At 35.7% G+C, this 13,701-nt stretch overlaps 1 protein-coding gene across 1 annotated transcript; it reads left to right on the top strand.

Annotated features, from left to right (window-relative positions):
* The first annotated feature begins 1,357 nt into the window (after positions 1-1,357).
* LOC112008842 (exocyst complex component EXO70A1) lies at positions 1,358-4,668 on the top strand. Its single transcript, XM_024041195.2, has one exon. The coding sequence runs from the start codon at positions 1,899-1,901 to the stop codon at positions 3,924-3,926; it is 2,028 nt and encodes a 675-aa protein (XP_023896963.2). The 5' UTR covers positions 1,358-1,898; the 3' UTR covers positions 3,927-4,668.
* The last annotated feature ends 9,033 nt before the right edge of the window (positions 4,669-13,701 follow it).

A 13,701-nucleotide genomic window follows, 5' to 3' on the forward strand; every position in this document is an offset into this window, starting at 1 on the left:
GAATAAATTTGCACATGCTTATGCAGCAATGCTGACCATAAACTTGAATACTTCCAATCCCTGTCATTTTCGTCCCCCACATGGAATTGTTAAATCTCTCAGCTACCACACCAATGCCCGAACAATCTTCAGAGCAAAAATTGATTCTTCAGACATATTGAGTAGTGAGTCTAATTTCACAATTGGTTAGTTTGTGCGATTACCACTAGTTAACATTTTTTTTTATTTTGCATAAACAATAACTTTAAATTACTCACTCACAGTCACACAAACTAACCCGTTATAAAATTTGATAAGACAAATCATGGTACATTTTTCACTGTCCAACGTCTTTCCTCTTTACCTTCATAATAATTATTCTAATATGCCTAGATTCCCATTCGTACAAGCTACAACCAATACCATGATTTGAGTCTTCTGTTTAATCTCTGTTTGTACTTGGGTGTAGATAACCTTTTTTTTAAAAAAATTTATTTGATTAGATATAATTTTTGTTAACACCTCAGACCTCACGTCACTTGTTTTTGGGTACAATTAAAATTTTCCCAATTTTAAACAAATAAGGTTTAATCAAAAATTACTTTCTCAAAAAAAAAAAAAAAGGTTTAAGCAAAAATTTAATTTAGATGCACACTTAATTAGCAACATTATAATTATTTTTAAAAATAAGTAAGCTTTAAAAAAGTTAAACATAAGCAAGTAAGTTAAAAAACTAAAAGAAAAAAAGTTAATCCAAAATCACTTTTTATAAATGCTAGATACAGTAACATTTTTTCTCAAAATAATATTTCTTGTTTGGTTTTCTTTTTTCTTTTTTGAAAAAAACTTATTTGTTTATAGACAGTATTTCAAAGTCATTTTTTAAGGATAATTATAAGCTCATAATAAATAATAATCACTTGTACAAGTACAAGTACAACTACACAGGCCTTTTTTTTTTTTTTTTTTCCCCCTAGTTTCGTGTGGAAAATGTTGACTCTTTAGCTCACAAATAAATAAACTGTCAGTCACATCGTGGGAGCATTGTGCACCTGAATTTGTACCAATAAAACATAAATCAATTTTTTTTTTATTGGTTAAAAAACATAAATCAATTACATTTCTTGTTTGATTCTCAAAATAAATAAACAAATAAAGAGAGAAAAGTGGGGTTAGAAAAATGTAAAATTTTATTAAGGAGGGACAGAGAGAAAGTAGAGAAAGCGTAGAGGCAAGGGTCGCGTTGTGTGCGTGTTTGCCTTTGGTGCCTTACTGTCATGCACTTTGGCTGTACTCGTCTCGTCGGACAAAGCAAGAAAATTTAAAATAAAGCTAAAAAATTTAAAACAATTTATTTATTAGAGTTGTAAAAAAAAAAAAAAAAAAAGAGCTTACTTTCTTTACTTTTTGCATCTCAACGCATTTGCTACGGTCTCTCCTGTCTGTCACTCTCTTTCTCTCTCTCTCAATTTCCGAGGATTCTTCGATACTACCGATTCAGAATCCAACTTCTCTACCGTTTATTTTTTCCAACTCAACTCGCCGGGTCGACTCGCTCTCCAAGTGAGTTTCTTACTTCGCTCTCTCTTTCAGTCTCTCTCACTCGTTTTTTTTGAACTTTTCGACTAAAAACCAAAAAAGCAAAATCTGGGTTGGTTGGTTTTTGTCGATTTAGTAATATTTCCCACCTGTATCCTAGTATTTGGTTTTGTTTGGTTATGTTTTGGTGGAAGTTTGGTGAAGAAACAATTTTCAAATGTTTGATTTTTTTATGATTCCTACAGAGATTTTTAAGATCACCCATTAGAGGAAAAAGCCCGTTGTCTTCCAAAGTTACTGTCTTTTTTTCAATTCAGTGAAAATATAGAGATTCAAAGGTCTGATCTTTCTTAGGGTTTTGGGGTGGGTTCTGAATTGGAATGGCGAATGACAATAAAATTGAGACATTGATTTCTGCTAGGAAGTCTTTGAAGCTTAGCTTAGAGAAGTCAAAGGCTTTAGGGTTAGCTTTAGGCAAAGCTGGGCCAAGATTAGAGGAGATTAATCAAAGATTACCTTCTCTTGCGGCAGCGGTTCGGCCTATTCGAGCCGACAAGGATGCCCTCGTTGCGGTTGGGGGCCACATCAACCGTGCAGTAAGCCCGGCAGCAGCAGTGCTTAAGGTGTTTGATGCTGTTCATGGGCTCGAAAAGTCGTTGTTGTCTGACCCGCGGAATGATCTCCCGGGCTACTTATCAGTGTTGAAACGCCTGGAGGAGGCTTTGAAGTTTTTGGCAGATAATTGTGGATTGGCAATTCAGTGGTTGGAAGATATAGTGGAGTATTTGGAGGATAATTCGGTAGCTGATGAACGGTTCCTTTCGAATTTGAAGAAGTCATTGAAAAATCTTAGAGAATTGCAGGATGATGGGGAGAGGGCTCACCTTGATGGTGGGCTTTTAGATGCCGCATTGGATAAGTTGGAAAATGAGTTTAGGAGGCTCTTGACTGAGCATAGTAATCCACTTCCAATGTCATCATCATCATCCCTTGGTGAGCAAGCATGCATTGCGCCATCACCTTTGCCGGTTAGTGTCATTCAGAAGTTGCAAGCAATTCTTGGGAGATTAATGGCCAATAAAAGACTTGATAAGTGTATATCAATCTATGTTGAAGTTCGTAGCTCAAATGTTAGAGCGAGTTTGCAGGCTCTTAATTTGGATTACCTTGAGATCTCTGTATCAGAATTCAATGACGTGACTAGCATAGAGGGGTATATAGCACAGTGGGGTAAGCATTTGGAGTTTGCAGTGAAGCATTTGTTTGAGGCAGAGTATAAGCTTTGTATTGATGTTTTTGAAAGGATGGGATTGGATGTGTGGATGGGTTGCTTTGCAAAGATAGCTGCTCAGGCTGGTATTCTTGCATTTCTTCAATTTGGGAAGACTGTTACAGAGAGTAGGAAAGACCCCAATAAGCTTTTAAAGTTGTTAGATATATTTGCATCTTTGAACAAATTGAGACTGGACTTTAACCGGCTGTTTGGTGGAGCAGCATGTGTTGAAATTCAGAACCTGACAAGGGATCTCATCAAGAGGGTGATTGATGGGGCAGCAGAGTTGTTCTGGGAGCTTCTGGATCAAGTTGCGTTACAAAGAGAGATCCCGCCTCCTCCAGATGGGAGTGTTCCAAAATTGGTAATAATCATTATTGATTACTGTAATAAACTGCTTGGGGATGATTACAAGACGATCCTAACCCAGGTTCTGGTCATTCACCGGAGTTGGAAGCATGAAATATTTCGAGAAAGGGTCCTTGTTAATGAGGTTTTGAACATAATCAAAGCCATTGAACAAAATTTGGAGACATGGATGAAGGTTATTCAGGATGGCACCCTATCTCACTTTTTTGCAATGAACAACCACTGGTATTTGTACAAGCACCTGAAGGGAACGAAAGTTGGTGATCTCCTTGGTGATTCTTGGTTAAAAGAACATGAACAGTCCAAGGACTATCATTCCACTTACTTCTTGAAAGACAGCTGGGGAAAGCTTCCAGGTCATTTAAGTAGGGAAGGTCTGCTTATGTTTTCAGGTGGACGTGCTACTGCTCGTGATCTTGTCAAGAAAAGGCTGAAAGCATTCAATGAAGCTTTTGATGAGATGTATACAAAGCAGTCAAACTGGGTTGTGTATGACAAAGATTTGAGGGAGAAGACATGCCAGGTTGTAGTGCAGGCGGTTGTGCCTGTTTACCGAAGCTACATGCAGAATTATGGACCCTTGGTAGAGCAAGATGCAAGTTCCAGTAAGTATGCAAAGTACACCGTGCAGACTTTGGAGAAAATGTTAATGTCTCTTTTTCAGCCAAAGCCCGGGAGATACGGCAGTTTCAAAGGCAGGCAGTCTAGTGGGAAATTCAACAATGGAGTAGCAGATCTTCGTCGTACTGCTTCTGCAGTTGTCTGATTTTCTATCCCTATTTACTTTATTTTGGTTAATCTTAAAGGGTATCATGCTCCAATATTCTCCTCCCATAGTCAGATGGTTAGCCAGTTGCCTTGTATATATAATGTATTACCAAAGAGCCATGCAACTGTTGCACAAAAAAAAAAAATCATTTATTGGATTTAGAGAAGGGTGTTCTTCTGAACATTGGCATTCAATTGCCAAAATTTTCTCCATGAGATGGAGTTTTTGTAACTTGTCGATGAAGAATAGAGAACTGTTTCCCATGCTTGAAGGGTTCTGACAAAGACAAGATCTCAGAGTACCAGACATGATGTTGAACAAGTTTTAAGGGCCTACTGGATAAGGTTGGTAGATAATACTTATGAACTATAGCTATTCATTATTTATTTCTCTCTCCCATCTTTACTTGTGACTTCAATTGCTAAGTAGGCAGCAGGAAAATTCTTGTAATTGCTAGATTTCATGTACAATTATTTGATAAAATGTGCATCTAGAGATCTAGTGGTGATTGAATTCTTTACTCATCAGTATTTAGGAATTGGTTGTACATGTAGGGACCTTCCTGAGATGCTTGTCGTCAATGTTGCGGGATCCCTGTTGTTGTTGAGAACTTATGTATTGCAGCCATGATTTTACTGAAACTTATTGACAATAAATTGGCAATGTATTACAACCTTTTTTTCTTTTTGAGTTGGACGAATAAGAAACTTTTATGGTATTACAGCCTTACTTGTTTGAATATTCAGGTAAGAAAATCTAGGTCTATGCATTGATGATTAGGCAATTTCCATTCGTTTTTTTGTTTTGCTTTTCTTAGCTTCATCTGGAAGTTTTTGTTTTCTAGATGTGGACTGGGATTGACTTCTATTTGCCCTCATTGAGGTTTTGCATTGTATTGAATATTAAGCACTCACTCACATGGAGGTGGACCCCACAAGTATCGAACCCATCTCTATGTGAGAGAGATGTTGTATGCAACCGTTACACGAAATACCACCACCTCCTTTACGTGAGTCAAGTGATCATACGTCCAACCCTCATACGAGGGCCCCCACGAGTGAGGAAGCACCTGATGTGGGAATCCAAGTATTTCAATATGGAAGCTGAAAACATGTTTTGTTAGCTTTTACCGTGTCAAAAACAAAACTTTCTTGTTACTTAGGGAACCTATCTTCTTATTGTCGACCACTTGGTGGTAGTTTATACTATTGCTGGTCTTGCTGGCACTTTAGTGGCGGATGCGATATTTTTGTTGATGACGATGATGGTGGTTGTTGATGGTTTTGTTATTAGTGGCACGGGGAAATAATTAGATTTTTGACTTTGGAAAAGTATGATTTTTCCTTTTCTTTGACAATTTCAACTCCCCCCCACCCCCCCCCAAAAAAAGCAAGTTACTTCACCTAGAAGCCATTGGTTAGTGTTTTGACTTGTCATGCAAGCAACACTGGCATATAGGCCTAACAGAGTAGTATGCTTTTGAAGGACTCTCAGAGCATTAGCAGTAGTGGATTTAAAAAGCTATATAGCTATTTTAGCTTTACTAAAACACAAAAAATGCTCTCACAGTAGTGGATGGCTTCGTACGAAAGGTGAAGCTAAAAGTAAAAAATATTATTTTAATTCCTACCTCTATTAAAATAATACTTTTTATTTTTTATTCTTTTTTTATTCTTTTTCATTTTGCTCATTTTGCCTGTTGCGCTCTCCTCTCATTCTCATCCTTTCTCCTTAGATTATCATACTCTCAAACTCTCACCGCTACCGGCCCGACTCGAGCATGTTAACCTGGATCCTCCAACCCAAATCGCCAGAATTCCTTCCCTTCTTGAATGGCTCAAGTCTCTATCTGTTCTGTATCGGTCTGACTTGGCTACTTCAAAACCCAAAACTGACACAGATGAATTGGAAGACAAAATTTCGGATTCGGGTCATGACTGTTTGGTGAGGAGGAGCAAGTCTGACAAGGTTGGTGGTGTTGTGGTTTGTCGCCAATCTTCATCTTCACGCAGATCTTCATCATCATCACCAATCTGTTCTGGGTTTGGTGGTGGTTTGAATTTTTTTTTTTCTTGTCGTGGGTTGTGGTTGTCACATAGAGGTTGTTGTTGGTGGAGTGGTGGTGGAGGTGGATGTGGTTGGCGGAAAGGTTTTTGTGGTGTTTGTTCTTGGTTGTGAGTGGCTGTGGATTGTGCCATTGATCAGTTTGTGGTGTTTTTTTAGTGAGATATATTATTTTATTGTGGTAGATATATTATTTATTGTGATATTTATATTATTTTGTTGTGTTGAAAGCTAAAATAGATTTATTGCTGCTGGATGTTTAGTAAAATGAGTAGGTAAAATAGATAAAGTAGCTTTTAGTAGTACCAAATAGCTAAATTTTTAGCTCCACTACTTTAATGCTCTTATATAAATTTTTATGTAATACCTCACCTTCGTGAATCACAGGTGAACAATTTATTGCATATATATATATATATATAGCTAAAAATTCTGTTATTTACACTTGTGCACGTGTTATAAAAGATACTTTATTATTATTATTATTATTATTATTATTTTTGATGTCTAGATAATATCATTTATGCTTAATGATTGTGTTACGATCCATGGAATTTCACCACCCCCCAAAAAAAATAAACCTTCTGGATTTGAAAACCAGCCCCCCTATCAGCCGAAGAATTTTCGGGCTGAGCTCTACTCTTCTATCAATGCAATAGTGGTCCAGGTTAAGTGGGCCTATGCACCTCAAGTTGGTGACAAATTTGATCCGGGTGTTGCGGCCTAAGCTTGTGTCTAATTTCTTTTGGGATTCGAACACTTGGAACTCTGATTTTTTGGTATGAAAGTTGGTTCATTCATCATTTGTGGCGGCTATGATGTAAGAAAGTACGTAACAAAATGCAAATTCAAATACCATAAAAAAAAAAAAAAAAGGAAATTACGAAGTTGAATTGAAGATTTGAAGTAGTACTGTCTGTTGTAGAACCTGAAGGGGTGAAAAAAAATTGAAAATCGAATGGAAAAGTTGGAAACTAGAAAGTGAAGCCACCCAAAGGACATGGACATATATGAATGATGATGATGTGAGATGTGAATTCAGACCCCCTTACACCATAAACCAATTAAAGAACACATAATGATGGGTAGCCCACATTAGAAAATGCAATGAAGAGAGACTAATGAGTGACTTTGCCAAATTGATCAGATTCATTATATTTGCTTTATATAAGGATACGGACGTCTACAACTTTTGATTGGGTTGTTTGACTAGAACCTTGTCTAGTTCTTTAGCAATGATGTTAATTCTTTGCGTTGATACCGTTGATACAATGTCTTATGTGAAAGCATTTTGGCCATCAAATAGTTTCTTCCACTCAACCCCTTTAATTCAAACAAGGGGTCATATTCATCTTATAACTTATAAGACGAAAAATCCTATGGCTTTGAAAGGTTTTATTTTCGGACTAGTACTCTTTCTAGATTGTTTGTAACCCTTAAGTCTGATTTGTTTCAAACAAAAAAAGAATTGGTAACTACCTCCGCTGTGTCCTACATATAAACTGATGTAAAACTAAACGACAAAACAAGTAGAGAGAGAGAGAGAGAGAGAGAGAGAGAGATAAATAATGTTAGGATGAAGGCAAAGTCTCATCTCATCCGCTCATTAATTAATCACACAAAAATGCAAATGAAATAAGAAACGCATTCATTGAGTATGGAAATCTTACAACAAAATTGACAAGGGACATTATAACCTGTTAGTATTAAGATCATCTTAATTTGAAATAAATCAATTTTATGGTTCAGACTAAATATTACAAATCTAAATGTCTGATATGAAAAATAAATGTCATATGTGCAAGATATCTTTTACATTGTGAGATCTACACGCTGCAAAAGAAATTAAATGATATATATGTTGAATAAATGAGATAAATATTGCAACCCGGAAAAAGTCATCCTAGTATACATCAACAATCTATGGAGATATTTCATTTTTATTGACTTTTGGGTTATTGTCGCCGTCATTCAATTCATCACAAACGTATTTCCATTATCTCCTACTTAAAGTAGGTCTTTGACCAATTGATCACCTCTGGCTGTAAAACCCTTATCATCAATTGAGTTGGAATTTGGACTAATGGTGAATTTCACAGTACATGTCAAGAAAGAGCTTTATAACTTCGTGCCCATGAGGACACGTAACCATTACGCAAGCTTCATATATATATATATATATATATGCCATTCCTAGAGATTTTCTTTGAAAGGGGTGGAATTGTGGAAAGTTCTTCAGAAATCAGAATGATCAGTAAACCCTAATATATACGACAAGATCAAGACAAGTAAAAGGTTTTTTTTTTTTGATAAACCAAGTCAAAGGTTGATTAGTCTAAAATTCAGTCAAGGCAAAGTGCTTCTCTACCTTGAGTCATCAATATTGAACCTTTTTCTTTTTTTTTTTCTTTTTTTCTTTTTTTTTGCCGTCACATATAGGTAAACATTTGTCATGTTTTCCCACAAAACAACCATAGATGAACCCCAAAATTTTGGTAATTAATAAGTGTGAGATATTTTTAATACATATTTCTTATTTCATATGTATCATATGACCCACTAAGGTTTACTTTTCCTTCTCTTTATTTTACTTTTAGTCAACAGAATTTACTTTATTTTTTTTTAGAATCAACAGAATTTACTTTAAACTCGTCCGTTCTCTTCTTCTTCTTTTTTTAAACTAAAACAATAGTAGACTTTATTTATGGAAAAGAGAAAAGAAAGGCATTCTTTTAACCAAACAATGACCTTATCTTTCTCTTTTGTAGCATTAGCCAAAGCTAGAATTACATGATAACATCATAATTGTATACTAATAAAAGAAATAAAATCAAAACTATCTCTAAACAAAGTAATGTCTTCAAGGATCTAAGCAGAACAAAGTCTATCAGAATTCAAGAGATCAACAAATTCAGCAAAATTACTTTCCACCATAACTTCAGAAAAGCAATACTCTGACAGAATTGTAACGCCATCCTCATCATAGAAGCAGCGGTACAAAGGGGATTCAATTTCTTCTCAACCCGAACACATGAGGCTGCTAGCACTTCTCCTCTACGATTCCGTATAAGCAAACCAAACCCCACTTTAGAAGCATTCTTTGTCTGAGATATGGCCAGGTTTAGCTTGTGGATTGATTCAGATTGTGGGGGCTGCCATTTAGCTGGTGGAGAAGGTCATTAAGTCTAAAGTATTATGATTCCAAAAAAAAAAAAAAAAAAATCTAAAGTATTACAAGCCAAGTTATGAAGATAAATTTCTTTCATTTTGGGCTTATCGACTCTATTGAATTTCAGCTAGGTATTGGTTTGTTTACCTTAACATGATCAAGATTTATTTATGTTTGTGTATGTGCAAAGTTGATCATGCAATTGGAGTGAGGTCATGAGAACTCCTCTGACTGAAAAACCTCAATTTTAATACATTAAAAATTATGAATCCCACTTATGTCTCTACCTAATAACTTATTATAATAAGTTGGAACAAGATTTTGAGATTTTGTTTCACATTTAAGATCTTATTTTTCATATCAGACATTTAGATNGAGGAAATATCTGAGGGAAAGGCTGCTGCCACCGTATTCAATGCACTGCAACAGCTTTTCTGGCCGCATTTATGTGGAGAAGACCTCTGAACAGTGCTCCATAACCTACCGCCACTCACACAGAGATGAAAAGAAGCTGCCTGACGTGACAGGTACTTGAGCAAATCCATGGATGGGGAGCACGTGGACGGTAGAGATGAGGATGAGAGTGGCTATATAATAGAGGGAGAGGGTTTGTTACAAACCATGGAATGTATGGGAAACTGATCAATAAACAAGAAGAAAGGTGATAATCCTTTGCTGTGAACCCCTTGTCAACTCTAGTTCTTCGACCCATACTCTACAAATTAATTGTCTTTGGGTTTACATAAAGAAATTGGACCTTACAAAAACATTTGATATTAAACGTATTATAAAATGAGATATTAAAATAGATAAAGTAGTATTTTGAGTTTCTAAAAGCTAAATTTTATAGATATTTTGCTGTGAGTGCATGCATCAATGCAAGCTTAAAATTCACTCAAAGTTCATTTCCCCAACAAGCTTCTCGGCCTCAGAGTTCTTATTATAGTTTGTTAGCTTTACCAAACACATACTGCATTAAAATGCCATTGGCCCTTCATTGCTTATTAGTGGACAATAGACAATGCACATAACCAAACATGCGCATGATCACATATTCACGGTAAAGTTGCTGTTTCAACAATAATGAGTCTTATGGCCTATTTGGATGGAGGGGGGAAGGAGAGGAGTGGATGGAAGTAAAGTAAAGTTGGCTAAAAATAAGCTAATTTTGTGCTAAATCTACTTTATTCTACTCCCTGTCTCTCTTTCTCAATCCAAATAGACCATTAATACCAAATTTTTGGGGTCGCTGCAAGGCCAGTTAAAGTCCTAGGCCCACTTGTCCCAACAAATTTTAAAGGGTTTCAAAGTCCCTATTAGGCTATTACATAAGCAAAAAGTCCCCAAAATTGTATTTTAAAAAAGTCTCAAATTTGTAAAATGATAATTGTTTTTTTTAAGAAAAAAATATAGTTGGTGTAAGGTCCAATTTCTTTATGTAAACCCAAAGACAATTAATTTGTAGAGTATGGGTCGAAGAACTAGAGTTGACAAGGGGTTCACAGCAAAGGATTATCACCCTTCTTCTTGTTTATTGATCAGTTTCCCATACATTCCATGGTTTGTAACAAACCTTCTCCCTCTATTATATAGCCACTCTCATTCTCATCTCTACCGTCCACGTGCTCCCCATCCATGGATTTGCTCAAGTACCTGTCACGTCAGGCAGCTTCTTTTCATCTCTGTGTGAGTGGCGGTAGGTTATGGAGCACTGTTCAGAGGTCTTCTCCACATAAATGCGGCCAGAAAAGCTGTTGCAGTGCATTGAATACGGTGGCAGCAGCCTTTCCCTCAGATATTTCCTCATCCTTATCGTTCCTGGGTATGTTTTGAGCTTATCTTGATCAGGTGGAGTCCTCGGACAATCAATCAGACTTTTCCCCTACTCATTTAGTCTCCAATATCACAGGTTTGAATTTTTTTTTTTTTTCTTGTCGTGGGTTGTGGTTGTCACACAGAGGTTGTTGCTGGTGGAGTGGTGGTGGAGGTGGATGTGGTTGGCGGAAAGGTTTTTGTGGTGTTTGTTCTTGGTTGGCAGTGGCTGTGAATTGTGCCATTGATTGGTTTGTGGTGTTTTTTTAGTGGGATATATTATTTTATTGTGGTAGATATATTATTTATTGTGATATTTATATTATTTTGTTGTGTTGAAAGCTAAAATAGATTCATTGCTGCTGGATGTTTAGTAAAATGAGTAGGTAAAATAGATAAAGTATCTTTTAGTAGCACCAAATAGCTAAATTTTTAGCTCTACTACTCTAATGCTCTCATATAAATTTTTATGTAATACCTCACCTTCGTGAATCACAGGTGAAAAATTTATTGCATATATTTATATATAGCTAAAAATTCTGTTATTTACACTTGTGCACGTGTTATAAAAGATACTTTATTATTATTATTATTATTTTTTTGATGTCTAGATAATATCATTTAGGCTTAATGATTGTGTTACGATCCATGGAATTTCACCAGCCCCCAAAAAAAAACCTTCTGGATTTGAAAACCAGCCCCCCTATCAGCCGAAGAATTTTCGGGCTGAGCTCTACTCTTCTATCAATGCAATAGTGGTCCAGGTTAAGTGGGCCTATGCACTTCAAGTTGGTGACAAATTTGATCCGGGTGTTGCGGCCTAAGCTTGTGTCTAATTTCTTTTGGGATTCGAACACTTGGAACTCTGATTTTTTGGTATGAAAGTTGGTTCATTCATCATTTGTGGCGGCTATGATGTAAGAAAGTACGTAACAAAATGCAAATTCAAATACCATAAAAAAAAAAAAGAAAAGGAAATTACGAAGTTGAATTGAAGATTTGAAGTAGTACTGTCTGTTGTAGAACCTGAAGGGGTGAAAAAAAATTGAAAATCGAATGGAAAAGTTGGAAACTAGAAAGTGAAGCCACCCAAAGGACATGGACATATATGAATGATGATGATGTGAGATGTGAATTCAGACCCCCTTACACCATAAACCAATTAAAGAACACATAATGATGGGTAGCCCACATTAGAAAATGCAATGAAGAGAGACTAATGAGTGACTTTGCCAAATTGATCAGATTCATTATATTTGCTTTATATAAGGATACGGAAGTCTACAACTTTTGATTGGGTTGTTTGACTAGAACCTTGTCTAGTTCTTTAGCAATGATGTTAATTCTTTGCGTTGATACCGTTGATACAATGTCTTATGTGAAAGCATTTTGGCCATCAAATAGTTTCTTCCACTCAACCCCTTTAATTCAAACAAGGGGTCATATTCATCTTATAACTTATAAGACGAAAAATCCTATGGCTTTGAAAGGTTTTATTTTCGGACTAGTACTCTTTCTAGATTGTTTGTAACCCTTAAGTCTGATTTGTTTCAAACAAAAAAAGAATTGGTAACTACCTCCGCTGTGTCCTACATATAAACTGATGTAAAACTAAACGACAAAACAAGTAGAGAGAGAGAGAGAGAGAGAGAGAGAGAGATAAATAATGTTAGGATGAAGGCAAAGTCTCATCTCATCCGCTCATTAATTAATCACACAAAAATGCAAATGAAATAAGAAACGCATTCATTGAGTATGGAAATCTTACAACAAAATTGACAAGGGACATTATAACCTGTTAGTATTAAGATCATCTTAATTTGAAATAAATCAATTTTATGGTTCAGACTAAATATTACAAATCTAAATGTCTGATATGAAAAATAAAATCTTAAATGTGAAACAAAATCTCAAAATCTTGTTCCAACTTATTATAATAAGTTATTAGGTAGAGACATAAGTGGGACTAATAATTTTTAATGTATTAAAATTGAGGTTTTTCAGTCAGAGGAGCTCTCATGACCTCACTCCAATTGCATGATCAACTTTGCACATACACAAACATAAATAAATCTTGATCATGTTAAGGTAAACAAACCAATACCTAGCTGAAATTCAATAGAGTCGATAAGCCCAAAATGAAAGAAATTTATCTTCATAACTTGGCTTGTAATACTTTAGATTTTTTTTTTTTGTTTTTGGAATCATAATACTTTAGACTTAATGACCTTCTCCACCAGCTAAATGGCAGCCCCCACAATCTGAATCAATCCACAAGCTAAACCTGGCCATATCTCAGACAAAGAATGCTTCTAAAGTGGGGTTTGGTTTGCTTATACGGAATCGTAGAGGAGAAGTGCTAGCAGCCTCATGTGTTCGGGTTGAGAAGAAATTGAATCCCCCTTGTACCGCTGCTTCTATGATGAGGATGGCGTTACAATTCTGTCAGAGTAATTGCTTTTCTGAAGTTATGGTGGAAAGTAATTTTGCTGAATTTGTTGATCTCTTGAATTCTGATAGACTTTGTTCTGCTTAGATCCTTGAAGACATTACTTTGTTTAGAGATAGTTTTGATTTTATTTCTTTTATTAGTATACAATTATGATGTTATCATGTAATTCTAGCTTTGGCTAATGCTACAAAAGAGAAAGATAAGGTCATTGTTTGGTTAAAAGAATGCCTTTCTTTTCTCTTTTCCATAAATAAAGTCTACTATTGTTTTAGTTT

The sequence above is a fragment of the Quercus suber genome, unplaced genomic scaffold, assembly GCF_002906115.3.
Source record: "Quercus suber isolate HL8 unplaced genomic scaffold, Cork oak 2.0 scaffold_13, whole genome shotgun sequence".
NCBI classification, from domain to species: Eukaryota; Viridiplantae; Streptophyta; class Magnoliopsida; order Fagales; family Fagaceae; genus Quercus; species Quercus suber.

What these genes read in the sequence shown, in the direction of transcription:
- LOC112008842 (XM_024041195.2), top strand. Translation starts at nt 1,899, where the DNA reads ATGGCGAATGACAATAAAATTGAGACATTGATTTCTGCTAGGAAGTCT.